This window comes from Asterias rubens, chromosome 2 (assembly GCF_902459465.1).
Source record: "Asterias rubens chromosome 2, eAstRub1.3, whole genome shotgun sequence".
NCBI lineage: Eukaryota > Metazoa > Echinodermata > Asteroidea > Forcipulatida > Asteriidae > Asterias > Asterias rubens.
Genome location: NC_047063.1, coordinates 4,626,157 through 4,643,331, shown reverse-complemented (window position 1 = coordinate 4,643,331; position 17,175 = coordinate 4,626,157). Strand labels below are relative to the sequence as shown.

The window sequence follows — 17,175 nt, the reverse complement described above, 5'->3', positions numbered from 1 at the left end:
ATTATACGAAGTTGGTGGACAAGTGTCATACCATGATACAACCAGAGTATGATTAACAACAGGGGATTCTGGCCAACATTTTTGAGACTTTTCTAATCCATCTCCAACCTGTATGTCACCAGGACTGGAAAGCATTTCAGCAGCGAAGTACGAACAAGAGGGCAAGATATCGTTCGTGACCGACGCCGTCTATTCCTTCGCTCATGCCCTTCACACGATGCAGGCGGACCTGTGTAATGGGACATCGGGTCTGTGCCAGGAACTCCTACGGATCGACGGTAAACAACTACTGGATTATCTCAAAAATGTGTCATTCCAGGGTGAGTGAGTGTTACTATCATCCTTAATTTGCAATAAACAAAAATAGATTTGGTTAAAATAATGCATTGCGGTGCACTGAAGTGATGACAGCGAAAACAACTTGCTTAAAGGGAAGGTACACATTTGGTTATTACTCAAAACAAATATTAACTTAAAAACTGACTTGGTAATGAGCATTGGAGAGCTGTTGATAGTATGAAACATTGTGGGAAACGACTCTCTCTGAAGTAACGTAGTGTTTGAGAAAGAGGTAATTTCTCACTAAAATAATAAAAGACATTCTAGCTAGAAGTCTTTTATTCTGATCTGAAAGCACACAAACAAGGGTGTTTTTTCTTTTATCATTTTCTCGCAACTTCGGTGACCGATTGAGCCCAAATTTTCACATGCTTGTTATTTTACGGTTATGATGGGATACACCAAGTGAGAAGCTGGTCTTTGACAATATTACCAAACGTGTACCTACCCTTTAAAGACACTGGACACTATTGGTAATTGTCAAAGACCAGTCTTCTCACTTGGTGTATCTCAACAAATGCATAACAAAACTGTGATCATTTGACCTTAATTGGTCGTCGGAGTTGCGAGAGACTAATGGAAGAAAAAACACCCCTGTTGTATAAGTTGTACTGCTTTCAGATGCTTGATTTCTTAGGTCTCGAAATCAAATTTAAATATTTTAGTGAGAAATCACTTGTTTCTCAAAATATACGTTACTTCAGAGGCAGCCGTTTCTTACAATGGTTTATACAATCAACAGCTCTCCGTTGCTCGTTACCAAATATTTGTATGCTTACAATTATTTTTAGTAATAACCAATACTAATCGGTAATTACTCAAAGTAATAATATTGTTGATAGCATAAAGACTTACTTTGGTAGCTAGCGTTGTGCGTTGTTTCATGTGCACTATTAGTATCTGCCTTTTTGTAACTTTGTTGACACTCGTGGTGCTTTTAAGAACTTGTGCGAGCAATGTAATTTCTTCTTTGTGGAGAGTAATAAAGTTTTCTCATAATGTCTTATGTTAAAGACAGTGGACACTATTGGTAATTGTCAAAGACTAGTCTACACATGCAGTTGGTGTATCTCAACATTATGCATAAAATAACAAACCTGTGTAAATTTGAGCTCGATTGGTCGTCAGAGTTGCAAGAAAAACACCCTGGTCACACGAAGTTGTGTGCTTTCAGATGCTTGATTTTGAGACCTCAAATTCTAAACTTGAAGTCTAGAAATGAATTTCGTGGAAAATTACATCACTTCAGAGGGAGCCGTTTTTCACAATGTGTTATACTATCAACCTCTCCCCATTACTCGTCACCAAGTAAGGTTGTATGCTAATTCTTATTTTGAGTAATTACCAATAGTGTACACTGCCTTTAACACAACTTTATGTATCAACCAGGAAGTAGTGGCACAGTGCGTTTCAACAAAGATGGTGACAGGCCAGGTAGCTATCAACTCTACCAATATCAACGAAGAGGATCCGAGTACCGTTACGAACCCATAGGAACATGGCAGGACAAGCTTCGCCTAAACTGGAGCCACGTCAACTGGGGCGACAGTAGAACTGACGGCATACCAATGTCCGTATGCGCCCTGCCATGTGATATCTCCAAGGGATTGAAGCGCCAGAAATCACCGGCCGATGAATGCTGCTGGGTGTGCTCAAGCTGTGAGCCTTACCAATACCTGGTCAACGAGTGGGAGTGTAAGAATTGCACCGAGGGAGAGAGACCTGATAAAAACCGCACGGGATGCCAGGAGATACCAGTGGAATACCTGACGTGGGATTCGCCTTGGGCTGTGCCCCCTACCCTGCTAGCGGTCATCGGTATTGCGTGTACCACCTTCGTCATCGCTGTGTTTGTCCGCTACAACAACACGCCGGTCATTCGCGCGTCCGGACGGGAGCTGTGTTACGTTCTGCTCTTCGGCATCCTCGCCACCTATTTCGCGGTCTTCACTCTCATTGCCAAACCAACCACACTCACCTGTTGTCTTCGGCGGATCATGCTAGGCCTATCTGTTGTTATCTCGTACTCTGCACTTTACACAAAAACAAACAGAGTGTATAGGATCTTTAACAGTGGTAAACGCTCAGTGAGAAGGCCGAAGTACACGAGCCCCAAATCACAAATGGTGATTTGCTTTGGACTTGTGTCGGTGCAGCTCGTCGCTGCCGCCCTGTGGTTAGCAATAGATCCACCGAGACCAGCGAAAACTTTCCCCTTTTGGTACCAAGTCATTTTAGAATGTGCAGTAACAGACATGTCTTTAGTGTTATCATTGGTGTATGCAATGGTTCTTATCGTGATGTGCACTTTATATGCCTTTAAAACTCGCAAAATGCCCGAGAACTTTAACGAAGCGAAGTTTATTGCCTTCGCGATGTATACCACATGTGTAGTGTGGATCGCCTTCATACCAATTTATATTGGCACTTCTTCAACCGATTACAAAGTAAGTCATGCAGTACCTTCTCAAATAGAGTTTAAACAATCATTGTGTTATACGACGCTACGAGCGCTTTCAGATTTGAAAGGGAAACCACCCGAAGTACACTTTAAAAATGACCGGGATCAAATTGGTCCAAAGTTCAGACTCGGGGGGGCCTGGCTAATATCCGAGTAGACTGAAATTGTAAACTTTGGGTTGCAGCAGACTTACCAGGAAAGTTTCCATAGCTTGGGTATTCTGAGCATGCGGCCATTACAAACCGAGTGTATTTACCTGGTGAGTCTGCTGCCACCTAGCGTCCTGAACGTCTCCCATTGGATACTTCGAGTCACACTGGCACAGAAATGGGAATCAGAAATGGCCCTACGGATTCCCGATGTGCGCCAATTCTCGAGCCAAAGTAAAATAATTGCACCCTCAGAAAGTTAAAGCAACTTATGTATTTTTATATCATTGCTCACTCCAAACTAATTTTTAGCCATGTCATTCTCCCTTAACAGATTCAGCAGACGTTGCTGTGTCTGTGTTTTATTGTGAGTGCTACAGTCACATTGGGCTGCATCTTCGTGCCCAAAATCTACATTGTCTTGTTCGCGCCCCAGAAGAATAAAAAGCCGTCGGGTACAATGATGATGAACAGCCGTATGATGAGATCAACGTGCGGCTCCATCGAGGGCAAACCCAACGGGGAGATGAAAGCTCAAAATCTGAACGCTGGGGCGACGCCAGTCTCTAACACAACGTCCTCTGGTACGTTCACGCCGGAACATGAGAGACGGTGATTTTATTTCCGTTTACTTTCTATTGTAAATTTAATTTGAACGTTGGTGCGACGCCAGTCTCTAACACAACGTCCTCTGGTACGTTCACGCCGGAACATGAGAGACGGTGATTATACTTCCGTTTACTTTCTATTGTAAATTTAATTTGAACGTTGGTGCGACGCCAGTCTCTAACACAACGTCCTCCGGTACGCTCACGCCGGAACATGACAGATGGTGATTGATTTCCGTTTACTTTCTCTTGTAAAAAAATAACTTGAACGCTGGGGCGACGCCACTCTCTGACACAATGTCCTTCTGTACGCTCACGCCTGAACATGAGAGATGGTGATTGATTTCCGTTTACTTTCTCTTGTAAAATTAATTTGAACGCTGGGGCGACGCTCACGCTCCGTTTACTTTCTCTTGTTAATACTCCTTTTATGTAATGGTTTACAATGTGCTGTGGCACAATATGCGAACCCCTTATCATCTTCGACAAGTGCACTGGGATCTTTTACGTGCGTTACACTACACACGGGACCAACGGCTTTACGTCCCACCCAGGGACGAAGCATCATGGTTCAGTGTCTTGCATACGGACACAGGTGTCACGACTGGGACTCGAACGCACACTCTGTTGATCAGAAACACCAGAATCTGGTGCTTTTAACCGCCAGGCCACGACACGCCACAAATAAATGTTATACAAGCAGTACCCAATATCAATTCCAAAGTTTCAGAATTACTCCCTCGAAAATAATCTGTAAACATTAACTAATTAAAGTACCCTGCCTCTTTGTCTCCAGATTTTGAGTCAAGAACACCAGAAGAGGAGGCGACAAGATTCTAGAGACACACTAGAACGAACAATAATGGTATTATATTATGTTCTTGTACAGACAATAACTATATACCCAAGATGCAGTACACGGATACTGAAGACGTTTTTAAGACGATTAATTGGTGGAGGCTCGCCTGCAAATTTTCATGAGGACGCAGGAGGCAAAGTCGACCCGAAGAAAGAAGACTGTGTGACAATTCGATTCTCTCGACTGCGAATGCCAACAGGAAAAGTGACAGTTTTTAAAATCTACATTTTGTTTTTCTATCGCCTGCTTATTTCGAGAAGTAGCAGATAAAACAGGGTATACATGGACCGAAATTCAAGATATTTCTGCCGTGTTTTCACTTGAAGTTGTTACCTTTTCAACACTGTGACTCGGAGTGGATTTTGTATAACTCATTAGTCAGAAGTAATTATTCTAAAGGAAAGAAACAGATGTTGTATATCATTGTTTTTTTGGTTTTTTTTTAAACGGTACGCGACTGGAATTTTCATTTATTTTGCTCAAGCGTCTAACATATACCGAAAGTGGGTTTGCAAAACTGCTAAGGAAAGCAGGATTGGTGGACAATGGATAAGCAAAGTTTGTATTCGCAAACCCATCGGGAGGTGGTAAGAGAGTAGGAAATACACAACTGAAGAAATTTATTCAATATTTCCGTTGTCTCCGAGAAACTATGTAAACTAAGTTATATAAAAGGCGACCATGGGTCCGATTTCTTGCTTCAACAAGAGGCTAAGCACGACAAAGTTATGCTAGCCGGAGTATGGTTACCAGCCAAACTACAAAGGACAATCTGAGCATGGTATCCTGCCCATATCTGCTAAGCAGAAGTTTGTTCCGCAATATTTTGTTTTATTACACACAAGTGTTGATGGATAGACTGCTAAAAACTGGGGTGTTCAAGTATTCACAATGGGTGTTGTCACATATAGATACCCAAAAGAACATAAAATGCATATAATAGGGTTCGAAAATTACACTTATTTCTTTTTCCAACACATTTGCTTTCTCCAAAAGACGATCAGAGCATACTGATCGAAACGTCGAGTTTAAACCAACGGTTCTTTTCAGAACCACCCCAACCCTTTAGAGATAGTCATTACATGGTGTTGCCGCAAACCTTTCCATATCAACACATTTTCATAGGTGTTATATATCTGAACACCCCAGTTTTGCAGTGTTTAGACTTGCAAGCATGATTGCTTTTGTCCTCAACTTAGTTGCAGACATCGCCACTTTGCGGGTTTTTTTGGCTTCGCACAGCACGATCAAGGTAGACACATGATGACAGTGGTAGCCAAATTGGCCAAGACCACCAGGACAGGTTTCTAAAACTTTTTTATAAATCAGGTTAATCAGTTAAAAAAAATTGCAAAGCGTTGTAACCTTTTCTCATTCTTGTTAATAGTCCCAACAAATATTTTACTTTACTTTAAAAGTGCAATTATGACAATGAAAGCGCAGTACATGTACTTGAATCGGTATCTAAAGTGCATGCAAACAAATATATATATTTTTTAAAGACAACTAATAGTAACTTTTAAAGTATGTAAATTTAATCAACACAATAAGCTCACAAGGCCGTTATCTTGCCGCAAATAATTAACCAAGGGCTTGCATGCTACCTAAAAGTACTTAAGTTATATTTAGCCTTCGAGAAAGACTCTGCTAGGGTCGAAACGTCATGCCATTATCTATCCTTTTGCAATTTTACTACAGATCCTTTTGGTTTGTAAGCAGTTTGCCAAAAACAAATTCTATTTGTTAAACTGTTTTGTTTTAAAGGCGTGTACCGAACACCATTCTGTCCAGACACCTTGGCTATGACGTCAAAGGCCCAAACAACGCCCTCACTAGTGTCAAAGACAAATTAGTCACTAGCTGAAACTTTTCCACAGCGTGTACACGCTTGCAAGTTTCTATTGTGACGGTGGCCAATACCATGTTACTGTTTTGTCTTTCTTACTTTCCACGGAATTTCCTCTTCAGTAATTTTGTTTTGTTAATGATTGTTTTGGGCTGTATGTCAATAATAATGATAACAACACGAAAGAATTATCTAGCGGATGGAAAAGGTGGAGTAATTGATAAGTTTGAGTGAAGAGACAGGTTGTGAGATTTGGTATATTTTGCTTGAAAATTGAAATGAAGTTTAGATCGCTGAGTGTATCACATCGGTTTGGACGCACACAAAATGGCTACCGAGTTTGGTGCTAAAAATTATAAGTTGACTATAGTGATCAAAAGCTCTTCAAGTACCAGCTAGCATTGTGCTTTTTAGAAGAAAAAAAAATCAAATTGACAGTGTGTTTTGCATGTTCGCAAGTTTGACAAATCTCTTCACACCATTACAGACAATGGAATCACATGATCAGTGTAAACAAAATGGCGGCTCCAATACAATTTACGTATGTTCTCACGACGTTCCAGGAACGAAGGCACGACGCAATGTGACTTAATTGTTTTACAAAACAAAAGACCGACAGTGAAACAAGTGGTAATCACGACGACGACACCGACAACGACGGCTATTGCATGCTGCATTCGAATAAAACACTGAACAGTTGTTTCCTTTACAACGACTGATAAAGGCCACTATAGAGCTGAGGGCCACTCAACAGCGTAGCGAATGAAGTTCAACCACACGAACTCGGACATGGACTAAGACAGATTACAGACCCTGTTTAATGTTCACTTTTATAATAATCATAAAGGCAATATATTTTAAATGGTTGTAAGTTTTTCAGAGGGGGAATCAAACATCACAGATATGTTTTTTTTCCAAACAAACATTGTTTGTTTTTGCCGAGTAAATTATAAATTTATCAAACTGGGTTTGCTATTTAACAAAAGAGAGTTCATGAAATCATAATTAGCAAATCAGGTTGACATACATGTTGTTTTCGTCTTCTTCTGTCTTATATCCATTAGTACCCACACTACACTTGAACACTTTGGTTTAAACCTTACAAAAGTTATTTGCAAACATTAGTCAGCAAACAGAATTAAACCAATTTGTAGTTTATATACACGACAAAGAGTTGGATACCAGACCTCGTGTTAGATGGTGTATAAGAATACAGTTGAGCACAACGCGTATAGCTTAGATGGCATACTTATTGACATAGTCACCTTTTTTCTTTTCTCTTCAAAATTAGACAAACCTATAGGGGTATTGACATTTTTAAGTGACTGTTGACCTTTGACATTATTTTTGAACCCTTAGCCTAACAGTTTGTACGCCACAATCAGATAGGTGATTGTTGATTTACAAAATATTTTTGACGTACTGACGATTACTGTGACTAGAATGACAGACAGTTGATCAAAATCACCAAGAAGTTTCCCGAACTGATATAAACAAGGAAGCATTGATCAATATTACGGAGACAGACTGCACTGCTATCGAACTTATTGTACCGACAATGATCACACAAGGATAGTACAAAGACAGATGACTGAATGACACATACCAAACGTGTAGACCTCCAACGAATGAGATGATAGACACTGGACGCAATTGATACTCAAAATAATTGTTAGCATAAAAACTTACTTGATTACGAGCAATGGAGAGAGCTGTTGGTAGTTTAAGAGACTTCAGGCCCGAAGCCCTTTGTTAGGCATCTGAAAGCACCCAAATTTGTGCAACAAGGGTATTTTTCGATAACCAATTGAGCTCAAATTTGCACAGATTTGTTATTTTATGCATTGTGGGATACACCAAGTGGTCTTTGATAATTGCTAAAGGTGCCCAGTGCCTTTAAGAACAATCGTGGACGTAAACAGCGGACTACACGTACATGCCAAACAAGATGCACGAAGATACCGACAATAACACCATCAGACAGACCGCAGCATAAATGAATATCACATTAGACTAACTAACTGCCAACCAACAAGACATACATAAACCTCATGACCACTTTGTATCAAACAAATAGTGACAGACACACTGACATACAAACAGACAGGCGGGCGGACTGACAGGTACGCGAAGGGCAATACGTACAAGACTACTATTGATTTAATTTAAGGTAACGAAGCGAAAACTTTGCTTCGGACGTCATTCTCAGAAATGAGACATAACACTTTACGAAGACAAGGCCAATAACGAGCATCTGACAAGTCGGTTCTAATTGCTCCAAAATAGACAAACAGACAAACTGATAGGCCCAGTGACGGACTGACCAAACAATGACACAAAATCAACGACTTTGCTAAATGCGACCAAAGACAATAGATGGACAGATTTTTAGCTCTGCTATTCCTATGCAATATAAACAGAGGTTTGTTCATATCTTGATGGGGTTTGTTTCATCAAAAAGACAAGTAATTGATTGATGTCAGAATAAAAGAGGCATTGTTTAATTCGAGTAAAGGCTTAATTCTTTGATGTTGAAGTCTATACTGGTAAAAAATAATGGTTAAGTTCACATAGGAAATGTTTGGGCCCCGTCTTATGTATTTCCCACTACTTCGTAATTTTCCAATTGTCTAAAAGCCATATTCACGCGACCACAACTTAACAGGGGTCTCTTGCGAAATGTTTACTTGGTTGTTAAATATAGCAATATTTGGCAGGATTTTACAACTTGAAGGCACCGTGGTGGGTACACAATATTGTTGTCCTTTTATACACTTTAGCAAGGGACCCTTGCCAAGGTGCTGTCGTGTGAAAGGGGCTTTAACTGGATTTGTTTATTTACATTTTATTTTTACGAAGAAAAGTCCTTGAAATTGACTATGTTGTCTGTTGCTGTTACTGTTTAGCTCCATGCACTTTTGCGCCCCCCTGTATTGGCAAAAAGGTAAGACATTTTGATGCCCTAACACCCACTTTTCAACCCGGGCAAGAAGCACCTTCATTTTATTCTTGTCAACATAACTGTCACTACTAGAGCACATCGGAGTCTGAAACATTCTGTATATTAGTATAGTGCTGTTCTGCCATATGTTAATAAATTTTGTAAAAAAAAGTTACAATAACAATAAATAAATAAAAAACCAAACGTAAACACGGTTGTTATTTTGTTGTACATGTTGAATGAACGACTTGAACATGCAATGTAGATATATTTTAGTCAACGGAACGCATTAAGAAATAAAGTGTACAATAATATCATTTCATTCAGGATGTATTTGTCTCGTCTTTTCTATGTGATTTATATAGCAACATTTGAGTAAGTTGCTATTTTCTGATTTACCCAACCTCACCAAACGCTGACGAAAACACCGCTTTACGTTTTCTTTAGAGGGCTGTTACTTGAGAGCTGTAATTGATAACGCACTTTGAGAAACGGCTTTCTCTTAAACGCAGTGGACACTATTGGTAATTGTCAAAGACTAGCCTTCTCAGTTGGTGTATCTCAACATAGGCATAAAGTAACAAACCTGTGAAAATTTGAGCTCAATCGGTCATCGAACTTGCGAGATAATAATGAAAGAAAAAAAACCTTGTCACACGAAGTTGTGTGCGTTTAGATAATTGATTTCGAGACCTCGAAATCAATTCGTGGAAAATTACTTCTTTCTCGAAAACTATGGCACTTCAGAGGGAGCCGTTTCTCAAAATGTTGTATATCAACCTCTCCCCATTACTCGTCACCACGAAAGGTTTTATGCTAACAATTATTTTGAGTAATTACCAATTGTGTCCACTGCCTTTAAACAAAAAACTAAATTGTTTGAGCATGCAAGATAATTTCTTTCTCAAGTATGAAAATCCTTCACGACCGAAGCCCTTTTTACGCATCTGAAAGCACACAAATATGTGCACAATGGTGTCTTTTTTCACCATTGTCGTACAAATTCGAGGACCAATTGAGTCAATTAACAGATTTGTTATTTTATGCATATGTTGGGATACATCAAATGAGGATGTTGGTCTTTGACAATAATACCAAAAGTGTCCAGTGCCTTTAAGGTGTCCAGTGCCTTTAAGCGCAACAATTGTTTACAAGTTGAGATCAACATCTCTGTCGTCTGTACATACACACTAAATACGGCTGCACTCTAAACAAAAAAATCAATGTCAGAATTGACCCGGCTTCGGGTCCCATGCGGGTCTGACTTATTTCTTGGTCAGTAAAACAGGGAATCTTTGTCCAAAATAATGACCCAGATATAAGTCGACCTGACACAGAACCCGAGTTTAAACCCGTGTGATAACATTAATGCCCACGTCAACCTGGCCTGAAAGTGTGAATCCCCATTCCCCAGCCCCCCCCCCCCCCTCCTCCTCCTAAATCTAAATCGTCACATGACAACTACACAATATAGCAATGGGGTGTTCACAAACACTGCACAATGAGGGTAACATTCCGATTGTGTGTTCCTGTAAGATTGATGAATCTCCACTTGCAAAGTAATGCAACAATTGAAATAATGTGGAATAAGCAATAGGGATTTTTTTTTCCGTTTTCAGTTATTTAAAGTAAAATTGTAACCCCCCCCCCCCCCTTCCTAAATCGTCTCATGATGATTTTCTGTAGAGCACTTTTCGCAGACACCACACCTTTAACACGAGTTTAATTGAACGATTATTGTGTTCATGTTAAATTGATTAATATTCACATGCAAAGCCTTAAAACAAATATAGTGTGAAGAAGAGAAAACAAAAAGAAAGAGAATCGAGAAAGGGCAAAGTAGTACTAGAAGCCCAGGACAGCCTATCTCTTCGGATGATAGGGGTGATATTTCCGCCATAATTTTGCTGAAAGGGTGGTTGTTTGGGGAATATGAATTCCGAGTCGGTGAGGGTACACTTCTTCTCGACCGCTATTGACACAACCCAGCTGGCATTGTTCGGCGCACAGCCTAAGTACTATGCTTCTCAGCAATTTTAACGATTAAATATTGTGTTTCTCCCAAGCGGGGTCTGCTCCGAAAGCAATTTCCATGCACGACAGGCAACGGGAAAAAATGGCGCAAACAAGGGACTCCTTTAGAATATGCCACAAATATTGAAATAACATCTGAAGCTGCATGTCTTTCGGGCCGAACCTCATTATTATTGCCGTCTCCATGTGTCAAGGGTTTACACCATGGGGCCTATAGAAGTACATTTATTTTTAGCTGAAGTATTTCGGGTTCCTTTTTTTTATAGTTTTGAGATTCAAGTGCACAACATTTGTTTTTGAGAAAATCGAGATGTATGCTCATGTATTGTAAAAAATAAAATAAAATTAAAAAAAACGCAAACAGAAAGCCTAATTATCACAAGTTGGTTATTAAATTGCTACAGTTTGATTTCCTCTTTACAATAAATTTATTGAAATTTTATCCAGAAAGTTAGCTAAACTCACTATTTTTAAGGCCTATTTTTAAGGCCTATTTTTGTGCCCAAAACCTCCCTTTGCCTACAACTGCTCCATACTGCTCGCCTCTCCCCATCCCCCTTCCCAAAATCATCACCGCATGTTCAGAATGTCTTCGGTAAAACAGTAAATCTTCTTAAAGGGAGGGTACACGTTGGTAATTGTCAAAGACCAGTCTTCTCACTTGGTGTATCCCATTATTACCATTAAATAACAAGCCTGTGAACATTTTGGCTCAATTGGTAATCGAAGTTGCGAGAAAATGATGAAGAAAAAACACCCTTGTTGGACGAATTTGTGTGCTTTCAGATAGAAATAAAAGACTTCTAGCAAGAAGTCTTTTATTATTTTAGTGAGAAATTACCTCTTTCTCAAAAACTACGTTACTTCAGAGGAAGTCGTTTCCCACAATGTTTTATACTATCAAACAGCTCTCCAATGCTCGTTACCAAGTCAGTTTTTAAGTTAATATTTATTTTGAGTAATTACCAAACGTGTACCTTCCCTTTAATCAAGAGTCCATTAAAAACAGCCTCAATAATAATGCGATCACGGCAACAGGAATGGGCTGATGAGCACGACTGCCACATGAGGGCGCCAGAAGATCAATGCTGGTCAGTCTCTGACGCTTTCAACCGGACACTTTTGCGACAACTTAAAAAACACGTTCCTCTTAAAGGCAGTGGACATTATTGGTAATTACTTAAAACACTTCTTAGCATAAAACCTTACTAGGTAACGAGTAATGGGGAGCTGTTGATATTTTACAACATTGTGAGAAACGGCTCCCTCTGAAATAACGTAGATTTTGAGAAAGAAGTAATTTTCCACGAAATTGATTTCGAGACCTCATTATTAGATTTGGAGTTCTCAAAATCAAGCATCTGAAAGCACACAACTTCGTGTGACGAGGGTGTTTTTTTTTTTTTTCGTTATTATCTCACAACTTCGACGACCAATTAGTTCAAATTTGCATAGATTTGTTATTGTATGCATATGTTGAGCTACACCAAGTGAGAAGACTGGTCTTTGACAATTACCAATTACTAAGTGTCTACTGTCTTTCATACTGCCCTGCGACTATAACAAGTGTTTTTAGAGAAGAATGTCATAGAGGGCCTCATTGATTTTAAACCACTCAAAATGTTGCACAACAAGGGAAACGATACGATCCGTCATTCGTAGAGACAAATTTTGTTCCACACATTAGCGGGCTGTGTTCTGTTATGAAAGTTCACGAAAGCACGGCTTCGGAAATAATAAGCTATATGTGAATCGTAATTTTCTACTTCTTACAATATTTGTTGCCATAACCAAAATCGTTATGGCCCAAAGCGCCCCGAATCCGGAGGCAATGCACCTCTTTAAAGCCCGAGTCTGAGTTCTTCATTTGTACGACACAAGTCCATAGATTTATATTAAACTTTATATGCGGTTTTAGTTAGTAGAAAGCTTCCCTTTACTTGCTGTGGTGCTACAGCTTTTTAGAAATGAATACAAACTTATTCACAAAAGTCATTTTCGTCTAATTGAGACGTAAATTATTAATCATGAACAACGGGTTTGCATGATGCATAAAGACAGGTAAGTTTTATTACATACATCTGCATTCACAGCAAGTGAGGATTAATGTCATGGTCACAAACTGTATGTACGAAAGGTATTTAAGACACTGGACACTGTTGTTAATAGTCAAAGACTAGTCTTCACAGTTGTTGTATCTCAACATTTGCATAAAATAACAAACCTGTGAAAGTTTGAGCTCATACGGTCGTCGAAGTCGCGAGATATTAATGAAAGAAAAAACACCCTTGTCGCACCATGGTCACACGAAGTTGTGTGCTTTCAGATGCTTGATTTTGAGACCTCAAATTCTAAAGCTGAGGTCTCGAAATCAAATTCGTGGAAAATTACTTATTTCTAAAATACTACGTCACTTCAGAGGGAGCTGTTTCTAACAATGTTTTGTACTATCAACCTCTCCCCATTACTTGTAATCAAGAAAGGTTTTATGATAATAATTATTTTGAGTAATTACGAATAGTGTCCACTGCCTTTAAAACACTTAATTATACGCACTCACTCCATTTTTTGATCGCGTCATATTTGTGCATCAAACCGCACTTGAGCGAGATGAACCTATACAATTCCTAGCACCCCCTCAATAGCAGATCGTACATCTTGCATAGCGCCATCTGTTGTCGATGTGGCACTTTGCGATAACGGGCACCAATGGCATGCGTTCTGATTGGGCTATAGTACGAAATTTTTCACTTTATTAATATAGCAATCAACATCATCTCAATACCAATGATAACTTAGTTTAAAGTCAGATCACAAAGCTTGCATTGCGCCCTCTGCTGTCGATAGGACTCTTTGCTAAGTACACCAATGGCATGCGTTCTCATTGTGCAATTTTATTAAACCTCGCTATTAATAATACAGACATCAGCATGATCTTAATAGCATTAAAACTAGTATTATAACTAATTTTGTTTGTTTGTTTGTTTGAATGATCTTCCCATCAAGGGAACTCGGCAAACTCACACAAGGGATATAAACACCAAGCTGGCAAAAACAGCCAATCTCTCTCACAAACATTGGTGAAACGTCTATGATTATGAATTGATACAGCACTACATTATAGGCAGCCGCTCAGGAGACCCAATGCGCTCTTTATGTTGTTTATCGTCAAGAATGCAGAGCAATGTTTTTATTTACGAGATTTATTGACAAGGTGCAGTGCAATCCGCTCCCAACAACCGCAGGACAACCGGGGATGTACCCCTCTCTCAGCGTAAACACCACTGGGTTGATTTTACTTGAGTTAGACAACGGAATCCTAGTACAGTCCTATCCGAAGAAGAAAGCAATATTCGCTTTTGTACGTCAGCCACAGTGCTACGGATTTTACTATGTATGTCTGCATACGTGAAACCCGGATTCATCGCGAATACTTCAAAAACAAACAAAGCAATTACAAAGCAACTTGTGCAACTAAACAAAAAATGGCACGCGCCGCTTTTCCAACCATGTTGCAAGAAAAGCCGCTTTTCGCTTTCGGGTGAATTATGAATCAGATTTAATTATAATTGCAAGGCCAATGTGTAACGAGCAAGGCCCAAACAAACACTTTGACCAAAACATCAACTTGACGGCTTGCTCACGAAAATACCACGTAACTCTCGAAAGCTCTTTGCCGAAAAGTCAAGTAAACCTTTAAAACACATCATCAATCAATAAAACAGTAAGGTTTAAAGTGTTATAGTCTTTAAAACTTCATCGAGGTTTGGCAGTGAACATGTGCAAACAAGCAAAACCGTACGCATGGTGCGCCGTTACACACGCCAACTTACTTTTGTTTATAGAAAGGTTTGCGGTAACACTATATAATGACTATCTCTAACGAAATGGGGTGGTTCTGAAAAGAACCGTTGGTTTCAAATCGACGTTTCGATCAGTATGCTCTGAACATTGATCGAAACGTCGAGTCGAAACCAACTTTCAGAACCACCCCAACTCATTAGAGAAAGTCATTACATGGTGTTACTGCAAACCTTTCTATATCGTATTTCCACCATGCAAAGCTTCAAATCCTACTTACTTTTGTTTGTTGGGGACTTGGGGTGCAGCTGGGGTGTTTATTTGTTTGTTTGTGTTCGATGTTGTTGTTTTGAGATTTTTGTTCGGGGTCGTATATTTTGGGGCGGGGGGGGGGTCTCAGACTTTAGATCTGTCAGACTAAGAAATTAACAGTAAAACCAGATTTCTTTATTACATTACTCTATCAAGGAAGCTTGTGATGAACAAAGTATATGAGGGATTGTTAAACAATGACAAAGGAAAACAAATTCTCGAAAGGGATGCTCAACAAAACATGAATGTGTGAATATTATACATGCGTGTCTTAAATATTATTACCGTATGTGAAAAGTGAAAAGTGAATAACAAAATTTATTAACACTGGCCACTTTACTGGTTGTATTTGGACGCTGTGTTACAAGTTTAACCCTAGATTATTGTTTGATGAACACCAAGTTAATAGAACAGTTCTTCTCAAACCTGTCTGCATCCTTCCTGTGTATATAGTAGGTGTAAAACCAGAGACTGTCATGTTAATTGATCGTTTAATCATCGTCATCATCATCAGCAGCAGCAGCAGCAGCAGTAGCAGCCTCATGGTCGTCCTTCGGCTTCGGAGCTTGGGCAAGTCCTGCGATTGAGTGTGCTCGCAGCTTGCCCTCACTACCTCCAGTCCAGTGTGAACCATTGCCAGAAAATGTGTGTTCCAGGTGTTTCTCTAGTCCGCTTTTCTCAACTGAATCATTAGCCAATACTTAAAAGTTGAAAGCAAAGATTGGAGTTAAATGTGATCCAACAATGCTAGAAAAGCTGCTACCCGTTGACTCATTTTGCGTGTTACCATATTTTCATTTTCCTGAGGACTACCTGACAGTCTTTCCGAAACCGTCTGTTTGCGACACCATAGATTAATGGGTTTACAACGTTATTTATGTAGGTAGTTAGCGTACAGTACCACAAAACAGTCAACACGTTTTCGTCGATATCAGCACCGTCTAGCTTGGCAAGCAAAACACCAACATAGAGCCAGTATGTGAACCAAGTCAAAAGCAACACGACGCTGGTAATGAACATCATTCTTGTAGTCTTACGTTGAAGAAGTGACATCTCAGTTTCGCTGCGTCTGTCCTGGTTTGGGTTTCCTCTCACCGGTGGCCTGCCAATGGCAGTCGACCGATCATTTTCAACTAGATGTCGACTTAACACGTTTACTTTCACATGCTTTCGTATGGTGATGTAAACTTTCCCGTAGAAGATGCATATGCATAATATTATCATGATGTATACTACGAACTGAAAGACCAGAGTGGTTTTTTTTAGTGCATTTGAGTCGGGTATCCAGAAAATTTCCAACGTCTGTGGGATCACAACTATAATAGCAAGACCATAGGAACCGAGAATCAGCAGCTTTGCTCTGAAGCGATTTAGCCATCGGTTGTTCGGCCGACACACGCAGTCGTACCTGTCCACTGCAATGAAGCCGGTCAGCACAGCAGAGGCGAAGAGGCTCACCAAGCTTACCAATCGTATGTACTGGAAAGCAAATGGGGTCTCCTTGTTAGCCAGAAACGATATGAAGACGGCGAGGTTATGTACTCTCATCATGCAGACGGTGAGGTCCATCCCAGCCAGCCCCATGATCAGGATTTGGGTGCTTGTCTTATTAGGGTTGGGCCAATACACTCCGAGAATGAGACTGTTCCCAAACAGCCCGAGTAGCATCACGATAATATAGAAGATGATCTTCAGGATGGCGTTGAGGACCAACCCGACATCAGGTCCCTGCGGTTCATCCGCTATCCAGCCCGTGATGGAAGTTGTTGCGTTATCCATTTCTTTTTTTAACGTTAAAAGCACAGTTTTTCTTTCTGGCAAATGC

At 39.9% G+C, this 17,175-nt stretch overlaps 1 protein-coding gene across 3 annotated transcripts in view; it reads left to right on the top strand.

Annotated features, from left to right (window-relative positions):
- LOC117306791 (metabotropic glutamate receptor 4-like) overlaps positions 1 to 7,003 on the top strand; it is a 50,231-nt gene extending 43,228 nt beyond the window's left edge. The window contains exons 5-8 of one of the 3 annotated variants that reach the window (XM_033791301.1): positions 123 to 320; positions 1,729 to 2,786; positions 3,284 to 3,533; positions 4,354 to 7,003. In XM_033791301.1, the coding sequence (XP_033647192.1) occupies positions 123 to 320; positions 1,729 to 2,786; positions 3,284 to 3,533; positions 4,354 to 4,397 (1,550 nt within the window). In that variant the 3' untranslated portion in view covers positions 4,398 to 7,003. Of the gene's footprint in view, positions 1 to 122; positions 321 to 1,728; positions 2,787 to 3,283; positions 3,562 to 4,353 lie in introns of all 3 variants that reach the window. The other 2 variants (XM_033791303.1, XM_033791302.1) reach the window with 2 other exon arrangements.
- The last annotated feature ends 10,172 nt before the right edge of the window (positions 7,004 to 17,175 follow it).